Genomic DNA, 22,819 nt, shown 5'->3' with positions numbered 1-22,819 from the left:
TTTAGGAAAGAAAAGAGTTAGAGTATACACCCATGCCAAACTCGTTGCTTAGGGAAATCAATAGCATAAGGAGTATACACCTATGCCCTTAGGTTGGCAACCATTAAATATGCATAACTTGATCAAAGCATTGGCATATTGAAATACTAGTTTAATATAATTAGTGGTGGATATCAAAGCCCTACCCTTTGTTATTATCACATCAACAATCAATTTTTCTTTTGCTTTTGCTTAAGGAATCTATTTTTAAACATAAATTCAGCAATCCTCATGGGAATGACCCTGTACTTGCACCCTATACTACCATGTGGACTTTGTGCACTTGCAGGTAAAACGTACAATTATTTGCCTATTAATTTAGGTAGATTTTTGCACAACAAGTTTTTGGCGCCGTTGCCGGGGATTGAGGCGAATTTTATTTAAATTTATCTTCCTTTGGTTTTGTTATTTTCAATTTTTAAAAATCAAAAAGAATTTCTTCTTTCCATTCACTTTTCTGTTTTCTGTTGCAGGTTGCGGATTGGCATTCTGTGATTGCGATCAATCGTTAGCCAAATGCGATCGAACGCACCAACCTACGATTGAGCGCAGTTCCAGAGAGCATCTGGACCAGGCAGTGTTGAAGCTGCCAAGTTCATGCAAGGTCGTCGATCTCAAGCCTCAACCGTTTTTCCCCTCGATCCTGAAATTGAGCGGACAACTCAACAACGACCTAGAGACAAAGAAGGAGAAGAAGAAGTTGAAATGGAAGACTTGCAAGAAAATCCAATCGGGCCAAGACCCCTAGAAGCAAATCCACCACGAGTGAGGAGACCAATGAAGCAAGCATACGTGCCAACAAACCTCCATCATCCCTCATGCATAGCATGTCAACCAGAGGTGGATGGCAGTTATTATATCTCTCCCCAAATCCTCAATGCATTGACTCACTTCAGAGGCACAGCTACTGAGGATCCCAACTTGCATATTAAGGAATTCTTTGACTTAAGCAAGTTGCAGAATGTTCAAGGCCTAACTCAAGAGAGACTCAGGTTAGTTCTCTTTCCTTTTTCCTTGAAAGATAATGCTAAACTGTGGTACAATTCCTTGCCTGCAGAGTCCATTCATACACGACACGACCACCATTCAACTAGCTTTCACCAAATCCACTACATGACCACCATCTAAGACCCTTTTCCGGCCACCATACCACTATCTTTCACTGAAAACCACATCACATTCCAACCTCACCCCAACCCTCAAACATCACCGAACACTCATCCAATCTCAAAATTTTTTTCAATTTTTCTGCAATTGTGGGTGTTTATCCACCCACATTGCCTCTGTGTTGGATTTTTGTGTGTTTACAGGGAGTTTGGAGCATCCTTGGCCGAAGTTGTCATTGTAGTCAATCGGAGTGCACACTACGTGTTCGACAAAAGTCCCCAACCAAGTCCATGCCTAGAACACGTGCTTCATCTTCCAGAGGGTCAGGAGCTCATGATATTTCTCCCACAATAGCTTTTGAAGAGCGGGAGCTACTGGTTGAAACCACCTTCACCATAAGAGAAGATTTTCAACATAATGAGGCGACTCAATGGGCGGTTGCTGAGTTTAGGCGAAGGGGCCTCAAGAAGCTCTTTAAACCGGTCACTTCTACAGTCTACCGGAAGTTGGTCGTGGAATTCTATGCCAAGCTTTCTCATGACTATGACAATCCGGCTGCTCTCTCCTCCAAAGTTCAAGGCCAAATTGTTCATGTGACGAGGGCCGACATAGCCACTGCCTTGCAGTGCAATGATGAGCATCCTCCCGAAACTGCAAATCTTGCCGAGCAACCGGCCCGATATTATGTGGCGGAGATCATCGAAGATATGTGCCAAGGGGACTATGTAGATGCCCACCTCAATGCTGGCAGCTGGTCCAAGTTGCCGCGAAGGTTATGGTTCGTGGACTCGGTGCTTCATTGCAATGCCTTCCCCTTAGGACATAAAACTCAAAGGCGAGATCAATTTCTACAAACCTTTACGCCTTTCACAAGGATGTCTGGTATTCCATTCCTGAAATTATTTGGAATCAAATCCATAAATTTTGGAATGGAGTGCATGTTGGGGGAGCAGAGTCCACTCACTCGTGGGGGTTGCCATTCCCATACTTGATCACATATATTCTTCGAAATAAGGGCGTCAAGGGCACTGCAGCAAACGAACCAGTCACGACCACTCCCATATTTGGCATTCGCCAATGGAATAAGAGTTGCTCTCATATGCCCCAAGCACTTCCAGAAGAAGAGGAAGAGGCAGAGGAGGTCGAGCCAATGGCTGAAGATGAATTGGCAACTAAGCCGATAGCAGAAGCTGAAGAAGAGGCCTCAATTGATATTCGAGCCATCCAATACCGATCCCTTTGTGAGCAAATGGACTGTCTTCAGAGAGAGCTAGCTGATCAAAGAAGGGAAGCTAGGGAAGTAAGGTTGCCATGGACAAACGTTTAGCTGCACTGGAAAACTTGATGCGGTCCATCCTAGCTCGATTACCACCACCATCTAGAGCATCTACTTCTGGGCAACATTAAGAGGGGACTACAGTCTGGCTGAAGACGTAAAACTTAGCGCTCATGGGAGGCACCCCATATCATATCCTTTTATTTTATTTTTATTTTTATTTTGTTTCTGTTTGTTGTGTTTTATTTTGGTGTTTTTGTGTTTTAAGTCTTTTCTTACATTTTTGCATTCTGTTAATGCGATCGAACGCACCATGTGTGCGATCGAGCGCACTTGGCAGGATCCCATAATTATTTTTCTGCAAAAAAAAATTAATTCTTTTCAGTTTTGTTCCTTTTTACTTGTTTGTGTGTTTTATTATTTTGCAGGGACAATGTGTCATTTAAGTTTGGGGGTATGAGAAACGCTTTACACACACTTTTGTCCTAGTTTTATTTTATTTGTGAAAAAAAAAAGAAAAAAGAAAAAAAATATATGCATGTTCATGTTTGTCTTAAAATTTCAGTTGATCTTAAAAAATTGTGATTTGATTTCATTGGTGAGCTTAAAATTTTGAACACATGATCTAATAATTGAGTTTTTTTTTAGTTTGGTTACTTGCTTAGGACAGTTGAGAATTCACATGTTTGATCTAATCTTACACAAGCACATTAGCACATAATTTGTGGGGTATGACATGAAAGTTTAATGTCTGTGTTTCTATGTCTTAAGTGAAACTGAATGATTTATTAGATGGATACCTTGGCATATACATATATATGTGAGAAAAAAAAAAAAAAAACAAAAACAAAAATATGATCATTGATAAACTTTTCACTGAGTAACTGGACTTCTTGCCTCAAAGCATTGAATGTTCACGTCAAAAGGTGAAGAATTTTGATTTGGTTAATGTCATGGTTAGTTTGGTTTCGTAGCCTTTTTGACTCGAGTTAGTAAGTCCTTGGGGTGTCTCTACACCTAATGCCCTAAAACCATCTGGTTTGGGAGTCATTGACTTAACATTCGTTACATGGGACAATTAGAAAGCTTAAGGGGATCAAGCATTGCACAACCTGACGAAAAAAAAAAAAAGAAAAAAAAAGCCATTGTTGTTCATTCTAATAGGGATTTCAGTGAACTTTGAGATATTAAGACATTGCACATTAGAAACAATTGGAAGCTTCATATTTATGTGCTAGTTTGCTTTACCCTATTTTCAAACTTGTGATGTTTTAGCATGTCTTTTGTAAGTAATTAAATTTTAAAATTTCAATTCATTGTGAAGATGGAGTTTATCTTTTTAAGCTTGCTAATGAATGAGAATCATGGTTTTGAGTGATACCTTAATTTTCGGATAGCATAAACTCTTGCATGATGTTTGTGGGTAACATTTCTGGAAAACCCTCACGAGACTTTACACGTCCACTAGGAAATTTCTAGGGGTTTAAAAGGCTTGTTGCATACGCTAAATGCAATCGTACATCCCACGAAAGATGAGTTTATCTTTTTGTTTTCAGTTTTCATCTAGTTTTTAGTTTTGTATTGCTAAGGGACTAGCAATATGTAAGTTTGGGAGTGTGATAAGTGCTAAAATATTCATATTTTCAGCCCTTATCTTACATGTTTTAATCCTTTGGTTGTATTTAATTAGGTCATTTTAATTCATTTTTGTGTTTTTGATGTTTTTACAGGCTTTTGGAAGAAAGTGAAGTAAAACTGGGTGATTTAGACTCAAAAAGAGAAGATGAAAAAATTGGAGCTCCCTGGTACAAAGATCAATCGCAGGGTATACCTGTGATCGAGGGCAATACCAGAGAAGATACTGCACGAACCAGGCCAGGAGCGATCGAGCGCAGGCCAAACGAAGGATCGATCCCAGACCTGCGATCGAGCACACACGGGCTGCGATCGAGCGCACCCGTGCGCAGGAGGCATTCCAAGTGGCAGCTATAATGTCTCTATTTCCATATTAGGGTTTTTCAAACTCCAAATTGTAATAGGATTAAAACCCTACGAAAACCCTAGGGTTTACTACTTTTCCAAGGACTTCTAAAGCCTATAAATAGACTCCTAAGCCTTTAGAATAAGCAGGCTTGGAGAAGGGAGAAGAATAGGAGCTCTCAAGTCAAGTCTCGGGTTTATTCTTTTCTTTCTTTTCATTTATTTTATGAAGATGTTTAACATCAACTCTATATGTGGCTAATTTACTTTGTAGAGCTAGATTGAAGCCATAGTTATGTTAAATTAATATTTCAATATTGGCGCCTTGTGATGATCATGTTGTGCTATTTAACTTGATTAATACCTGCTTGCACGAATTCCTCATATGTGTATGCTTGGTCAACATGTGCATGTGGTATGGACTTGTTAGTTAGATCAATTTGGATGACCAAGTCCTGGGTTTAACTTAAATAACAAACGAATCCACATCGCGATTCTTGGGTTAATCAACATGGGGAACCGGGAGTACACACCCATGCCCTAGGCCCTGTGTGTTTGTCGATTTCCATAGAACATATGCTTTTCTAAAGAACAACTTAGTATATACCATGCTAAATCCTTTAGGAAAGAAAAGAGTTAGAGTATACACCCATGCCAAACTTGTTGCTTAGGGAAATCAATAGCATAAGGAGTATACACCCATGCCCTTAGGTTGACAAACATTAAATATGCATAACTTGATCAAAGCATTGGCATATTGAAATACTAGTTTAATATAATTAGTGGTGGATATCAAAGCCCTACCCTTTGTTATCATCACATCAACAATCAATTTTTATTTTGCTTTTGCTTAAGGAATCTATTTTTCAACATAACTTCAGCAATCCTCGTGAGAATGATCCTATACTTGCACCCTATACTATCATGTTGACCTTGTGCACTTGCAGGTAAAATGTACAATTATTTACCTATTAATTTTGGTAGATTTTTGCACAACACTGATACTAAACTATCAGCGTCAACATGTGTCGACAGTAATAGTTATTTTTGTCACCCCTAATAGCTTTTTTGCCTCTGGTATAATTCCCGCTAGTATATTAGCGTCGACTCATTAGTGTCCACTGTAAAGTGGATGCTAATATTTATCTTTTGGGTCGACTATTAAGATCCACTTCAAGGTGGATGCTAATACGCACCTATTTGGGGCGACTTTCAAAAGTCGACGCTAATAGGTAAGCATTAGCGTCGACTTCACAGTCGCCCCTAATAAGTCGCTCCTGATGAATTGATTTCTTGTAGTGTCACTAGGTGGATCACGTGACCCACCAAGCCATTTTTAATTTTTTAGAAAGGAAAATTAATGGTATTTTGTAAATTTTACATCCCTCTGCCTTGATTTAAACGAAAACCCTAACAGAGAGGTAACATGGTAAAAATTCGAAGTTTAAAACATTAAATTGAGAGTTTTTGAACTTTTGAGGGAACATGCAAAAGTGATAAAATTTCAAATTGGCTAAGTGCTTGGTAGCAAACTCTGTTCCAAAAATTCTGTAAAATGATAGCTGTTATTATCAACATTGATTAAAGGTATTTTTAAGCGAGGGCTCCTTTTTAAAAAATGTCACTTAAGAAAATGAAAACCAATAAGTGTATTTGGACTTTTGTCCTTGGGACTAGCATGAGGCCACTACCTTTGTAAGGGCTGACTTGAGCAAAGTTTTTTTTTTTTTTTTTTTCATAGATGTGAGAATATACTCTCCAAGCATTTAGGTCATTAGCCTCCATATTATTAGTGGCGACAGTAAAGTCACCGCTAATAATGGTCATTACCGGCAACTACAAATATTAGATGTTAAAGAAAAAATATTTTATCCACAAGGTAATAATACTGGTAATAATATTATGCTAATAATATTAGCATAATATTAGTAATGTATAGTACCTTTGGCATAATATGGGTGCAAATTTTATTTAAAATATATATATATATTATTTTTTTTAATAATCTCGGACCATTAGCGGCGACTATAGATGTCACCGCTAATGGTAACCAATAGTAGCAGCGTGTTGTTTATTTGATCCCTTTTGCATCGACCAATTATATCATTAGTAGTGACATTTTACCGTCGCTATTGAGTGATCTTTAGCAGCGACAATTTTGTCACTGCTATTGAGTGATCATTAGCGGCGACCCACTCAAGTCACCGCTATTGATCATTAGTGTTGGACCATTTGCATCGACCACATTAGTGGCGACAAAAGTTTTGTCGCTGCTAATGAGTCAGATGCTTGCAGTAATATATGCCTCATGCGGTATGTTTTGATAGTTATGTATAAACAATAAGGTTTAATTTATGTAATAACATTATGTTATGAATTAGAAACTCTAATATATTTTATAAGTGAGTTTGTAGTGTCTAAAAGAAAAGAAAATTTTATTATATGATTTTTTCGGTCAGAAATATGTGACTTGTTTTTCTTATATAGGTGGTCAGAAATAAAGGAATATAGTGTTTTTCTTTCTACATCAAAATATGAAATTAGAGAACAAGCAGGAAACAAAAGATAAAAGGAAAAATATCTGACATCAGCTTTTGGTAATAGGGGCAAAATATAAAATATCGAGAATGAAACCAGGAGCTCTCTTTCCTGTATTCTAATTTGATCGGAAGCTGTTAAGGAATTTTTTGGTTTGATGTAGGCTTCCTAATTGATATACGTACTCGTTTGGTCTTTTTACATTACTGTTACGTACATCCATCTCTTACTCATAAATATACGTTTGAATCTGTGAGACTTACATGTTGTCTCAGATTTTCAATTAATGGTAGATTTGTCAATCTCTTTTATGTAGATTGTTAAATCACCACTTATCCTAAAAACTTGTTAAATCACCACTTATTCCAAAAACTTAAATTGATAGGAACAGCTAAATTTAATCACTTAATCATTACTTTAACACTCTTCCTCACCTGTGGGCTCAAACTCATTTTTAATAAGTGAGGCCTAGCATGTGAAATATTTAATTGAAATGAAAAATAAATGATACGAGTCAATGTTCAAACTCAGGATCTTTGGTTCTGATACTATCTTAAATTATTACTTATCCCATAAATTTAAAAACAAACATTTTTGTATATATAAGATTCTTACTACCCTAATTTTACAGGTTGGAGCTAGAAACTATTGCCAACTAATCGAGTAAAGCTAGGCCTGCGCCAAAAAGATTGAATATTGAGGAATTCATGTTTTGGCCGCAGAAGTTAAAGTATTAATGAGAAATATATTATAATCATAATTTGATGATGATGTATCACAAACATTAACTTCTGAACATTGTGCCATTTTTTCTTATGAAAAAATTAGGAGTAATTACATTTTCCTCCTATCAACTATAACGCATTATCACTTTGTCCCCATGAATTGACAACCCTACTGCCCTACCCTATTAAACTACAATTTTGTGCCCAAAACCTCCATTCCATCAATCAAAGGCATTAATTCAGACGGTCAACCCATCACGTGCGCCTCACATGCCATCTTGAAATGACAATACGTTGTAATTTATGTGGGGAAAAGGTGGGATAAAAAATTTCAAGATGGCATGTGGGGTGCACGTGACGGGTTGACCGTCCGAGTTAATGCCTTTGACTGACGAAAATGAGGTTTTGGGCACAAAATGGTAGTTTGATAGCTAAGGTAGGGCAGTAGGGTTGTGAGTTCATGGGGCAAAGTGACAATGCATTGTAGTTGATGGGGAGAAAAGGTAATTACCCCAAAAAAAGTAACTATTGTAGTTGGCTGTTCTTTAATCTACAAATAAATTTGTATGGTCACATTAGGTCTTAAGGTCAAAAAGAGAGAGATAAACGCAGATTAGCCGTAGATATACTCACACGGGGAACAATAAATTATAATACAATTTTAGGATGATTCTCAGGAAGATGCTGAACACATCAATTGTTAATAAAGTATGTTCCTTAATTAATGGGTCAATTGTATTTTTAAATATAAATCATTAAACTATATAAGAACTTCTAAATTTTATAAACAAAATAATTCTTAATCGAAACATTATGAATTAATTGACCGAGTGTTTGCGCGTAGAACAGATTAATTAACACCGGCAGGCAGCAACAGTAACATATATATATATATAAAACAGAACACAATCACAAGACAAACAACAAAAAAGGCTGAAATATCTTAAATTTTTTAATGACATATAACAGGGTGTATGACTCATCAATATTCATCAAATAAAAATTAATTAAACCAAAAGTCTAAAAAACATTCCGCGTATGGAGCATCATGACAGAAGATTTTAATTTATATTTCTGTCCCAAACCTGGTCGTTTGGAGGAATTTATCATGGTGTTATTGGAAGACTTTCCTGTAATTTATCAAAACGACAAGGATTTGTGGTTCTTAATTATATTTTAGTTTAAACCATATTTTTTCTTATAAAAGGTGTTTGTGGATTGAAGAAAGCAACATTAATAGAACTGCACTCTTCCATTAATTTAAGTAGCGGCCGGTTCACCCGCTAATAAAAAATCGATGGCTTACCAAGTCTTAGAGGCTCCATCTATTGAAAAACGTAGACCGGTTCATTCACTCCTGGCTATAAATACACATGTTCCCATGCTTCATCTCTCACTCCTCACAAAACCAAGAATTCACAGAATACAGAAGAAAGAGATTATAAACCAGAATAAGGATGAAACGGTTTCCTAATTACCTTTTAGCTTTGGCACTCATGGCTATGGCATGCTCCATTGCCTCTGCCTATGACCCGGCTCCTCTGCAAGACTTTTGTGTTGCAGCTAACTCTTCCACTGATGCTGGTATATACACATTCTTCTTCTTCTTCTTCTTGATTGTTTTTTCGCAATATCCTAGGGATCTACAAATCAATGTAATTATATATAAACCATTATTATGTAAGGTCTTGTGATATTAACAAACTTTTCTTTGTGCAGTATTTGTGAATGGAAAGTTCTGCAAGGACCCAAAGCTTGTCACCGCCGATGATTTCTTCTTTCAAGGGCTAAACACTCCTAGAAGTACTGCAAATCAACAAGGGTCGAATGTCACTCTTTTGACTGTGGACAAAATACAAGGCCTTAATACATTAGGGGTATCCTTGGCTCGCATTGACTTCGCACCAAATGGCTTGAATCCTCCCCATATTCATCCTCATGCCACTGAGATTTTTGTAGTCTTAAAGGGTACCTTGTATGTTGGCTTTGTTACATCCAACCCAAATAACCGCTTCTTCACAAAGGTTTTAAATACGGGAGACGTGTTCGTGTTCCCAATTGGTCTCATTCACTTCCAGTTCAATCTAGGAAGTACTGAAGCTCTTGCCTTTTCCGGTCTTGGTAGCCAGAATCCAGGTCGTATTACCATAGCAGACACAATATTTGGATCTAATCCTCTCATCAATGCTGACGTTCTGACCAAAGCCTTCCAATTGGACAAGAATGTGGTTAACTATCTTCAAAAACAGTTTTCTTCCAACAACATTTAGAGAAACATTTGTAATAGTAACGATGAATGGTTCATATAAAAAGTTTGCCTTGTTTTGCTTGTTGTAACATAGTGTTAGTAATTATAATTAAATGAAATGATTTCTTATGTACATGCACTTTCATTTCTTTTTGGTAGCATGTTTTGTTCTGTTTTTCTGCATGTATCATGTTGTTGCATGCAGACACTGATGTTTTTGGTTGTGTGGAGCTTTAGTTGGTTCTGTAGATGTTTGCAGTTTGGTTCAGCTTTATTCTTGGTTAGGGTTCATTTAGCATATTGGCTGACGTGTAATTATGTTAAGAATTTTGCTCGTTTGATATATACAAATTAAGTTACTCATTCATCCAATTGAATCGAATTAGATTATTAATCCTTATTAATGTCGAGATATTTGATCGCACCGGTGGGCCCAAGTATCGCTTTCTAATTTGGTTTAATTTAAAGGAAGTTGGGTGTGTGTAACACCACAAATTTTTATAGAATCTGACGTGGTTTTCTTAATGCATGGCACAATTCCCATAAATAAATAATAAAAAATAAAAGAAATGTTAAGAGTCACTACAAGAAATTTGCTCATTAGCGGCGACCCAAAGTCGCCGCTATTGATCAATAGCGGCGACCCTTGGCCGCTATTCAGTTGCTGGTATTAATCCGCCACTGATGATCTATAGCGGCGACATTTTGGGTCGCCGCTATTGAGGGGTCAATAGCGGCGACTTTTAGTCGTCGCTAATGACTTTTTCTTGTTGCCGCAAAAAAAAGTTAAAATGGGCCGTTTGTCGCCGCTGATGATGGTCAATAGCGGCGACAAGAATGTCGCCGCTACTGATGTTTTTAAATAGAGGTGACAAAAAAGTCGCCGCTATTGATGGACAGTAGCGGCGACCATAAAGTCGCCACTATTGACAGTCAGTAGCGGCGACTATAAGGTCGCCACTATTGACTGTCAGTAGCAGCGACCTTCTCGGTCGTCGCTATTGATGGATAGTAGCGGCGACCATAACGTCGCCGCTATTGATATTGACATCAGTAGCGGCGACATCTTGGTCGCCGCTATTGATAATCGTAAGGAAAAAAAATCATTAGCGGCGACCTAATGATAATTTTTTTTTAAAACAAAAAAAAAAAAAAAAAAAAAGCCTGCTTATAATAGATGTTGTTATATAGCAGTTATGAGAATTACATCAAGCCTATTTATAGTCAAATCGCTAGAGATAACTAAAGTTAATTGGTGCAAGCATTGCATATGTATGAAAGGACAAGTGGATTCAAGGATTCACTTCTTATCATGAAACAAAAAGTGAGGGAAACAATAACACAAAATAATGACATGTTGGGGACGTCCGAACAATAAGGTTATAATCAAAAGTAAACTCATGCCAAGTCAATCAAATTAAACCACCCAATCCAAGGCTTGCCTTTGAATTGTGGACCCCAAGAGCAACAAACCTTACATATATTGAAGGGTTTGAGTCCTCACCTATGAGCACAAACTATGTCCAAAAAAAAATAAAGGACTTCATCTCATCAAGCAAAGAAATAATAGCTAAACCATTAAAACAAGTTGGTGCAAGCATTGCATATGGAAGGACAAGTGGATTCAAGGATTCACTTCTTATCATGAAACAAAAAGTGAAAGAGAGAAACAATAACACAAAATAATGACATGTTGGGGACGTCCGGACAATAAGGTTATAATCAAAAGTAAACTCATGCCAAGTCAATCAAACTAAACCACCCAATCCAAGGCTTGCCTTTGAATTGTGGACCCTAAAAGCAACAAACCTTACATATATTGAAGGGTTAGTCCTCACCTATGAACAAACTATGTCCAAAAAAAAATAAAAGACTTCATCTCATCAAGCAAAGGAATAATAGCTAAACCATTAAAACAAGTTGGTGCAAGCATTGCATATGGAAGGACAAGTGGATTCAAGGATTCACTTCTTATCATGAAACAAAAAGGGAAAGAAGGAAACAATAACACAAAATAATGACATGTTGGGGACGTCCGGACAATAAAGTTATAATCAAAAGTAAACTCATGCCAAGTCAATCAAACTAAACCACCCAAAAAAAAAAACTATGAGCACAAACTATGTCCAAAAAAAAATAAAGGACTTCATCTCATCAAGCAAAGGAATAACACTATCTTTTATTCAAATGCTTCTAGTATTTGCTATTTACATGCTTGCAAATTCTTATAAAAATAAGAGCAACTCACATAACGGTGGAACATCTCTACAACCTTTACAGAAGTTGAGAGAAATCTTTGGCCGAGAAAGAAAGACAAAAGGGAATCTAATATACATGTAAAAAAACACAAGTAAAAAGCTCATAAAAGACAGACACCTCATACCAGTTTTCATCACAAAGCTAGCAAACAAACAACACACAATCGCTTCTTGGGGTGTCAAACTAGTTGTTAGATCTAACTATAAGCTGGGTCTAGCTCACTGATCTGAAACAAACAATCACATGAACAAACTAAAACAAAAATTAAAAAAAAAATAAAAAAAAATAAAAAAAAGAATTAACTAAGACTAAAAGCAATTCTTTTTTCCTGAAACAAATAAAATAAGACAAAAAAAAGATTGTCGGCCTTAATTACCACAATCAAACACAAACACAAACTTATATGATTAATGAGGTCACAAACGCAAACCAACAAACAAATATAATCAAAAACCAAACACTCCAATTCACATTCTACTCATCCTTATAACTCCATGCAAGCCTCCTGCTCGCTACATTTCACAGTACTTCCACCAACAAGTGAGTGACAATAGGTTTGAAATAACTATTCTTTTGAGAAGAGAAAACAAAAACATTCAAAAGATTGCAAACAAATGAACTTCCATAGCAATGTTCTCCATCAAATACGGCACCTCTCATCAAGTAACAAAGCAAGGGCTCTTTGCAGAATTTTTGGTTGGCTATAGAGGAATTAGATATATGCACATCAGAAACCAGTTGGCTATTCTATCATCATATGGGTATATAGACAACCCATGGCCATATGGCCCGAATGGATCAGAGATATGACTAATTAAACTCAGTATAATCATGCACAAAGTCAAAACCTTAGTCGCTAGGCTTTAATTCAATTAATTTCTCAATACCATTTCCGTAATGCTTTTTTTCTAAAAACAGAAAAGAAAATCCTCAAAACCCACAAAAAAAAAAAAAAAAAAGGGTAATAATAATAGGAAGGGAATCTGAAAGGCAAAAATTAGTAGTAATGGTTACAAAGGGCAATGCCTGAAAATGCAAATCCATAAGCCTCTAGAAATAAATCAGCTAGCACGCCACACAATTTGATGCATCTTTATCATCCAACTAGACCTAATTGAAAACTTGAAAGAATGGGCATAAAACCAATGTTTGAAACTTTGAGCTATCAGATCTCACACTCACAGCAATGCATAGTAAGTCAAACCCAGCAATGCATAGTAAGTCAAACCTTTTCTAGCTTAAAGAAGGTTCCTGCCAGAAGATGCACGAGATCCAAAGATGGTATCTGCAATTATATACACAGAATTTTTTTTTTTTTTTTTAAAAAAAAAAAAAAGGAAAAGGAAAGAGATATATAAAGAACCACATATTCACAAAAAGACAGAGATTAGGGAAAACTAATAAAGAAATAAATAAAAAGATGGTAATCCTGTCCATATTAAAAATGCAGAGTTATACATTGCCCTACATGGTATAAAAATGCAGAATGGGTGTTCGAACCACCAAACGGCCTTTGAGGTGGTTCGGCCACCCTCATATTTTGAGAATAGTCGAACCACCTTCACGACTATGGAAATAGTATGGCCACCCCAATAACGCAAACAAAAGATTTAGGTTGTTGTGCTCTAAAATCATGGCTCTATTTGTTAAAATTTTTGTTTTCCCTTCTCCAAACAAAAACATTAACAAACAACCAAAACACAAATATAGTTTTCACATTAGAAAACTTTGTCAAACAAAAAACACTCCCCAAATTGAGTTAACATAGAGTTTCTCTTCATGCATTCAGAAAGCTCCAAGCATGGAATTGCATACAGTGACCGCCATGAAGGTGGAAGAAAACTGAAGATGCCATATGGTATGATGGTTTAAATGAATGGTAGAAATTAGCAATAAAATAACCTGTATAGTATCATTTGGCTGTTTGGACAAGTAGAGCATCTAAATTAGAACTTCTAGTACTATAGTGGTAATTGGCACATTTCTAACTTTCTGATCGATCCCCAGCAGAAAGGATATTAGAAAGAAATAACCTACATCTATTTGTAAGGATATTAGAAATGCCTGTTCTTTAGATCTTCAGGGTTCTTATGCCAATGTATAAGCTCATATTACCTGCAGCTTAAGAAAAACAAGCGACCAGAAAATGACATACATAAGCTGCAAAACAGAAATTCATAAATAGTTCTTCAATGCAAAATGCTTTAGATTTAATGAAGCATACACAATTCCGGGAGTGTTAAAACAAAACAAATTCAAAGCTTAGTTTAGTTTAAGAGGAAGCGAAGCTTTCAAGCAGATATAGAAGATAAACCAAAATAAATCAATAAAAATTAATGGAAAATATTCCAAAACCCCTCTTGTGCTTTTTTGGATTTTGTAAATTGGGTTTATGCACGTTTTAAATCTAAGACTGCTATCAATTTTTTCCTCAAATAAATAGCAAAAACGACATGGAAATACTATTATGCCATTTTTATTGAAAATTTTCAAAAAAGTCCCAACCCTTTTCTGACTCCTGTGTTTACATTAACCAACATTAATTAAGTTCAATAACAAACCCCATATAAGAAGCAAAATTTTGTCTTTATTCTTAATAATCAGTTTAAATAAATTATTAGCAAGCAGAATGTTCATCATCTTACCTGAATAACAATTGAATAAGGGGGAGGCATGTGGAGAGCTGCCCCGCACTGTGAAAACGACAGTCAAACCTGCAAATTATCAACAGAGAAACAAGTTTCAATTTCTGGAAAAAAAATAATCCAACACAATGACAAACTCATTCAGGGAAGCTTGATTTATGTCGGCCAAAATCTTGCCGGTCAGTTTAAATTGCAGTTGCTCACCAGATACCTTGTGCAATACTGCAGGAGAGAGAAACGTGCGCGGCGTCGGAGTGAGAGAGAGAGAGAGAGAGTGAGAGTGAGAGAGTGATGAGGGGGGTGGGACTTTGGGGTTACGGGTTAGGGATTTGGGTCAAACAAAATGGTTTGAAATTTACAGAAAACATAAAAAATGGACTCAAAATTTCAGAAATTAGCGCCAATTTTAGAGATGGCGCTAATTTTATTTTGCCCAATCAATAGCGGCGACTTATAGTCGCCGCTATTGATCTCAAATAGCGGCCACCCCATATGTCGCCACTATTTGGGGTAATTTTTTTAAAAAAAAAATTATACTTACAATTTTTAAATTTTTATTTATTTATTTCTGTTTTTTTTTTTTTTTTTTTTTAATTTTTCTCTTGTCATATGTTTTTATTATTATAAGATTAACTAAAAATTTCTGTTTAATAATTTTTTATTATAAAGATCATTAAGTAGATATTTATCTTATAATTAATTATAAAATAATATAAAATCCAAAGATAATACAAGATCAATATAACTAAGGTACTAAGATAATATAAAAAGCTTACAGTTCAATTGAATATTCGATTGAACCATCAATTGTATCCAGTTTGATCTATCAATTGATCATATCACAATCAATCAAACTAATTCACTAGGATCGATCAGATGTTTGATCGAACATTTAATCCTATCACGATCAATCGAATTAATTCATTATGATCAATCGGATGTTTAATCGATCATTTGATCTTATCACGATCAATCGAATTAATTCACAAGGATCGATCAGATGTTTAATCGATCATTTGATCTTATCACAATCAATCGAACTAATTCACAAGGATCGATCAGATGTTTGACCAATCATTTGATCCTATCACGATCAATCGAACTAATTCCTTAGGATCGATCAGATGTTTGATCGATCGTTTGATCCTATCACGATCAATCGAACTAATTTACCTAGATCGATCGGATGTTTGAGCGCTCATTTTATCCTATCACGATCAATCTAACTAATTCATTGGGAGCGATCGAATGTCTGATCAATCATTTGATCCTATCACGATCAATCTAACTAATTCATTAGCAGCGATCGGATGTTTGATCAATCATTTGATCCTATCACGATCAATCGAATTAATTCAGTAGGATCAATCGGATGTTTGATCGATAATTTGATCATATCAAGATCAATCGAATTAATTCAGTAAGATTGATCGAACATTTGATTCTATCAAGATCAATCGAACTAATTCAGTAAGATTGATCGAACATTTGATTCTATCAAGATCAATCGAACTAATTCATTAGGATAGATCAGATGTTTGATCGAACATTTGATCCTATCACGATCAATCGAACTAATTCATTAGGATCGATCGGATGTTTGATCGATCATTTAAACATATTACGATCAATCGAACTAATTCATTTAGATCGATCGGATGTTTGACCGAACATTTGATCCTATCACGATCAATCGAACTAATTCATTAGAATCAATCGGATGTTCGATCAATAATTTGTTCTTATCACGACCAATCGAACTAATTCACCAAGATCGATTGGATGCTCGATCAAACATTTGATCATATCACTATCAATCGAACTAATTCATTAGGATCGATGTTTGATCGATCATTTGATCATATTACGATCAATCGAACTAATTCACCTGGATCGATCGGATGTTTGATCAACATTTGATCCTATCACAATCAATCGAATTAATTCACCAAGATCGGTCGATTGTTCGATCAAACGTTAAAATAAGAATAAGAAATAGAAAACTTCAATAATAATTAATAGGAGAATTTGTTTTCTTTAAAAGAAAAAAATAAATATTGATTTTTTATATAAAATAAGAATAGAAAATAGAAAAAAATTCACCAATAATTAATATAAAAGAAATAATGACAAATTATCGGAGGTGAATTTTTGGTAAATAATTTTTTCTATTATATATGTAGGGTCAATAGCATCGCCCCAATATATATATATATATTTTCCAGGGGTAAATAGCGGCGACTAAAAAGTCGCCACTATTAATGGGTCATTAGCTGCGACTTTCTTTAGTCACCGCTATTGAGTTTTTTAATTATTTTTTAAAATTTTTTCTTATGTCAATAGCGGCGACTCTTGACACTCATCAGCGGGGACTTCAGGGTCGCCGCTGCTTAATTTTTAATTATTTTTTCACATGTTAAGAGCGGCGACCCAAGAGGTGCCGCTATTGAGGGGTCATTAGCGGCGACTCAAAAGGTCGCCGCTAATGACCCATTATGGAGTCGCCGCTATTGAGTTTTTTAATTTTTTTTTTTTATTTTTTGTTATGTCAATAGCGGCAACTGCAAAGTCGTCGCTATTGACTACTCATTAGCGGCGACTCTTGAGAGTGGCCGCTGTTGACACTCATCAGCGGCAACTTTAGGGTCGCCGCTGCTTAATTTTTAATTACTTTTTCCCGTGTCAATAGCGGCGACCCAGGAGTTGCCGCTATTGAGGGGTCATTAGCGGCAACTCAAAAGGTCGCCGCTAATGACCCATTAATAGCGGCGACTTCATGGTCGCCACTATTGAATTTTTAATTATTTTTTTTAAATTGTTTCTTATGTCAATAGCGGCGACCGTAAAGTCGCCGCTATTGACTACACATTAGCGGCGACTCTTGACACTCATCAGCGGCGACTTTTGGGTGGCCGCTGTTTGGAGTATTATTAGCGGCGACCCCTGTCGCCACTATTGTTTCTTAATAGCGGCAACCCATTAGAGTCGCCGCTAATGATGGTTAGTAGCGGCGACTTTTGGTCGCCGCTATTGTTGTTGCTGCTAAATAATTTTTTTTTTTTCTTTTAAGCGTCCACTATTAGCGGCGACTCAAAAGTCGCCACTATTGATGTGTCACTAGCGGCGACTAAAAAAAGTCGCCGCTAATGACCCATCAATAGCGGCGACTTTTGAGTCGCCGCTATTTGTTTGGTCGCTAAAGACCATATTGCTTGTAGTGAGTATCAAAATGATGTAAAGCTTATTCATTGGTACCTGTAACATTCTTTTAATTAATTTTTTTCATCTTCTCCGATGAATAATTTAGTTCTACATCATTTTGATACCTATTTTTTAGTAGACGATTTGATACCCCTAATATTTTTCATAAAAAAAAAAAAAAAAAAAAAAAAAAAAAAACGTAATTAATGGAAATAGTACGAAAGGTTATAGCATTATTCTTTCAAAATACATGGCATGCAGCCTTGCCCGTACAACTTTCAAAAGTACTGCTAACGAGAAACAAAGTTCAACTTCAATTTTAATCTTACGCAATATCTATTTACAATGAAAATAATAATTATCATATTTTCAATCGGTACCATCAAAATAGTCATGAAAAAGTACCAACCTAATCGTGACTTATCAACTTTCTACTTCTTAGATTTTCGCTCAAATTTGAACAAAACTTATAAAATACACAATTTAACAAACTCTTTACTCAATGTTAAATCTAACTCTTATAAATAAATTCCAGTGAAAGTTATTTATTTTTTAAAGTTAAATGTAAAAAGTCAAATTAAAAAGTTTTATGCTTTGTACTTGGTAATTGATCATGGGAGAACTTTACTTGTACAAGATAACAAAACCCTTGAAAGTTGTTTCCCATCCATGCTGAGAGGACTTCACAAACGTGCCAACCCTACCCAATGTCGTCCTTCAACTATGAAAATTCTAAAACGACTCCAATTATACCTATTCACACGTCTAGGAGTTTTACAAAAATTATTCAGAAAATAGATCTAACTTAGCAGTTAAAAATCAACCAAATACTGAAAGGAAATTTGCAATCAAGAACACAGAAATTTGGTTACGAAGAGGAAACCATTTAGAGAACTCTCTAAATGTAAAACCTCTCCGGGGCAGCCAAACCCAGGAAATCAATCCACTAAATAGAAGAATAAGGAATACAAGAAGAATAACAAAACCTTTGACTCTTCCTTGTACACGACAAGTGACCCACTTGACTTCTACCTCAGTAGCCCTTTCCAGAACATCTGGCACGATTCTTCTGAAGGATTTCCTTTCACCGGAACTCCGATTGGCTTCACGTATTTTCTCTTCAAAAATAATCTAGAACAAATTCTCTCTCTCTAAGTACCCTGATTTTTCTTAATAAAATACGTAGGTTACAATAGCACACTCACGTAGCTTAAATAGAAAAATACCCAATATAATACTGCCGTGTCCGGACATGGTGAATCTGAGGTCCGGACATGGCTAGGTTTACTTATTCGTAACCTAGTGATGTCCGGACCTCCAATTTGTGTGTCCGGACATCTCAACAAGAATGTGTTCTCTGGAACTGATGTCCGGACCCAACTTCTGAAGGTCCGGACATCCCCTTCATATCTCACGTTCTGGATATCAGGTCCGGACCCAGCGTCTGGAGGTCCGGACCTGCTTCATCAAATGTTGCTTCTGGAAATCAGGTCCGGACCCAGCGTCTGGAGGTCCGGACCTGCCTCATCAAATGTTGCTTCTGGAAATCAGGTCCGGACACAGAGTCTGGAGGTCCGGACCTGCTCTTCAAAATGTCCTTGCTGGTTTTTGTGTCCGGACCCGTTTTCTGTAGGTCCGGACATGCCTCTAGAATTTTCTTCCTGAAACATTTTGAGGTGATAATTTTTACCAACATACATGCAAACCGAATGTGCCAAATCTAAACTAACAAACTCCCCCTTTGGCCATTCGGGAACAAAATTGACACATCAAAACAACTCCCCCTTTTTGTCTCGGAAGGGCAAAGGAAGCTAAAAAAATGTAAATTCTAGAGTTTAATCAAAATATCTCATGTAACCAAAAAAACATAAAGCCTAGCATTCAGAATGCAATGCAAGCAACAAACTTATTCTTGGTAAAGCCGGTCCTTGATAGATTTCACATCTTTTTCCAAGGTCGTCATGCGGGTGTGTAAATCTTCAATGCTTCGGCCTTGAGCTTGAAGTAAGGAGATTATTTGGTTGAATTGACTTGAAGCATCGGATGAGCCTGAGGAAGACGCAGCTGGAGGGTCTTGAAGAGGCGGAGGAGCATGAGCAGCTTGAGCTTGAAGCCTAAGTTGTGCATTTGACTTCAGCACAGTTCCTTTTCCAAAGTAGCCTTCAGGAGCTTCCATATGTTCATTTGCAGAAATCTTTGGCAAAGTGGCGTGCAAAATCTTTGTAATGAGTCCGCCATACGGTAATGCAATGGCGTGATCTTCATGGAGCTCGATCATGGTCAAAACCATATGAGTGCAGAGACAAAATTCAACACGTTTGATGATGCCATAAATCATCATTGCTCGTTCGATAGTTAAGTGACTATGGCGAGACATTGGCCAAATATTCTGCAATAAAATCCGAGTTAACAATCTCTCTGGAGCCCGAACATAGCCAATCGGAATTTTGTTCAGGTCTGCATCCCATACAAGCTGCTGACTTGGATTTAGAACGGCCATGATTTCAGCTTTTGTCGGTTGTGGATCATCATCCAGAAATGGGAGCGGCTTCTCATTTGTCAATGGAATTCCCGTAACTTCACTGATCAGCTCAGTAGTGATATTGAGAGTTTTCCCGGATACTTTGGTCTTGAATGACGGGGGACCAACTAAGTCAATGTCGTCGATGTTGTAGTAGAATTCCCGAACCAACCGAGTGTAGGCACTAACAGGAATGAACAAGGAGGTCCATTGATTTGCTTGGAAGATGTCATGAATGAATCGAAACGGTTCAACTCGAAGGTCATTTTGTTCTACTCCACGCTCGATCACAATTTTGCGAGTCAAAATCTTATCTTGTAGGGCAGATTTTTCTTCACGAGTGCGCTTTCTCCTGATTGTTGATTCTGAAATTGGATACACCATTTTCTGCAGTCATTTCAAGGAAAATAAACGAATATCTCAAATTATGGAGGAAATTATCATGGAAAATGATTTTTGAGATGAAACAAGTGATCCAAAGTGATCCCACAATCGAAAAAGATGCAACCTAGACAGATTTGAAATGTGGATTACATCAACCATGTAATGGGCAATGAGCTATTGATTATCACAAAAAAAATTCCATGTATATTGACCATACCTTTCCTAGAAACTTTGCAACCAACATCTAACAACTAACCACCTTGAAATAAAGCATGGTTATACAAACAAAATGGGACACAAGTTCAAAAATGAGTCTTTGAGACATTTTATCAAACATGTTATGGGCAAGACAAATCATCCGTGAACAAGTCATGGCAAAATGAGGAAACCATCCTTAAATACATGAGAGATGATGTTTTGTGCAACAATCAGATGAGATAGAAAGACTGAACAACTATATGGAATCAAATAGATAAGTATTTCGGAAATTTCACACTTGAACACAACCAGTCACATATTACGATTTGAAACCAAATAGAAGGAGAAAACTGTGATTTGAACAACAGAAATTAAAAAAGAGAATAAAAGAAAGCATACCTGTGATGATGGAAGTGTAGACAGGAAAGTGAAGCAAACAAAGAGAAAAAGAAAAAAAATTATCTGAGGAATAAGAGGTGCGGCCGAGGGAGTGAAGTATGGAAGAAAAAAATGAATGCAGGGGTTTTTAGAGCTGTCGATATACCCAATGTAGTGTGCGTGTCCGGACATGTAAATACAGTGTCCGGACCGCAACAATAACCAATGAGAAAGGAGAAGAAAAAAAATAGCAAAAAAATAAAAATAAGAAATAAAACATTAATTAATTGTGCGTGTCCGGACATGTAATCACAGTGTCCGGACCGCAACAAGAAACAATAACCAATAACCAAATTTTTTTTTTTTTTTTTTTTTTTTTTTTTTTTTTTTATAATAAAAAAATAGACAGAACTTGTTTAGATATCTAATAACCCATGTGTGTTTCTTATGAAATCTTAACAATTTGGAGTGGTCAAAAATATACACTTACACCATAAATGTTCCATATGCAAGACACAACCTTATTCTATGAATTCGGTTAAGTAAGCAATTGTCAGAGATCTCATGTGATGGTGTAGTGTGTGAATACTCCCATTAACTAAGATTTCATCAATGAAGGTAAATCTAGGTAGACATTTTGTAAAGTAAGACCAGCAGTCTGATTCAAACCACAGTAAAACCTTATAATGTTAGGACCTAGATTCCCTCATCCGATACACTCCCCCTGAGATTGATCATTTTCTTTTATCATGTCCTTTAGTAATCATCTATTTCCGCAATGATTTGATCACTGATTCTTTCTTTAGGGACAGACAGAAGCAAAATAGAATCATCTGAGCTTATTTTATGCCCCTTTTTTTTTTTTTTTTTTTTTTTTTATTATTAATGGAAAAATGGTGGAATTTTTAGGAGCTGGGTTCAACTAACGAGTTGGTCAAGTGGCAAGATTCTATACTGCCTATCTTCCAAACAAAATGTTTTCTCCAAATTTCCAAACACATAAAGAAATCTAAACCTAATGGGGGTAACAAGTGCACAATTTTGGACATGAGAAAAACTGACTTTTACTCCTTTAACAGTCTTCAGAAAAACAAAGAATATCAGAAACATATGGAGCAATAGATGTAAATTGCAGAAATATTGACCCCACTCATATGTGAAAACTTCATTTGAGCACAATACATGAGTAACTGAATATCTAACAATTAAAAAAAATGAAATAAAATAAAAGAAGTAAAGATAATAAAAGCAAAGCAGACAACACAAAAAAATTGCCCTAGAACAGCTATAGATAAGTATCAATATGTGCAATTTCTAGGC

At 36.3% G+C, this 22,819-nt stretch overlaps 1 protein-coding gene and 1 long non-coding RNA gene across 4 annotated transcripts; one reads left to right on the top strand and one right to left on the bottom strand.

Moving 5' to 3' along the window:
- Positions 1-8,835: 8,835 nt before the first annotated feature.
- Positions 8,836-10,783, top strand: LOC132169126 (germin-like protein subfamily 1 member 7). The gene is made up of 2 exons (XM_088514028.1): positions 8,836-9,249; positions 9,385-10,783. The coding sequence occupies exons 1-2, from the start codon at positions 9,123-9,125 to the stop codon at positions 9,933-9,935; spliced, it is 678 nt and encodes a 225-aa protein (XP_088370154.1). The 5' UTR covers positions 8,836-9,122; the 3' UTR covers positions 9,936-10,783.
- LOC148587475 (uncharacterized) lies at positions 9,802-15,158 on the bottom strand. 3 transcript variants are annotated; one of them, XR_015911608.1, is made up of 5 exons: positions 15,022-15,158; positions 14,818-14,886; positions 14,210-14,287; positions 13,401-13,457; positions 9,802-9,871 (listed from the first exon to the last, which is right to left on the bottom strand). It is a non-coding gene; the product is annotated as an uncharacterized LOC148587475 (long non-coding RNA). The 3 variants fall into 3 exon arrangements; XR_015911607.1 differs by lacking the exon at positions 9,802-9,871 and having other exon boundaries at positions 13,139-13,457; XR_015911609.1 differs by lacking the exons at positions 9,802-9,871; positions 14,210-14,287 and having other exon boundaries at positions 13,139-13,457.
- Between the last annotated feature and the right edge of the window lie 7,661 nt (positions 15,159-22,819).

The sequence above is a fragment of the Corylus avellana genome, chromosome 2, assembly GCF_965113065.1.
Source record: "Corylus avellana chromosome 2, dhCorAvel1.hap1.2, whole genome shotgun sequence".
Lineage (NCBI taxonomy): Eukaryota > Viridiplantae > Streptophyta > Magnoliopsida > Fagales > Betulaceae > Corylus > Corylus avellana.
The sequence above is the reverse complement of the archived record's forward strand: the minus strand, read 5'-3'. Positions and strand labels throughout refer to the sequence as shown.

What these genes read in the sequence shown, in the direction of transcription:
- LOC132169126 (XM_088514028.1), top strand. Translation starts at nt 9,123, where the DNA reads ATGAAACGGTTTCCTAATTACCTTTTAGCTTTGGCACTCATGGCTATG. An exon ending in TAACTCTTCCACTGATGCTG is followed by an intron (nt 9,250 to 9,384) that starts GTATATACACAT and finishes TTCTTTGTGCAG; the next exon opens with TATTTGTGAATGGAAAGTTC.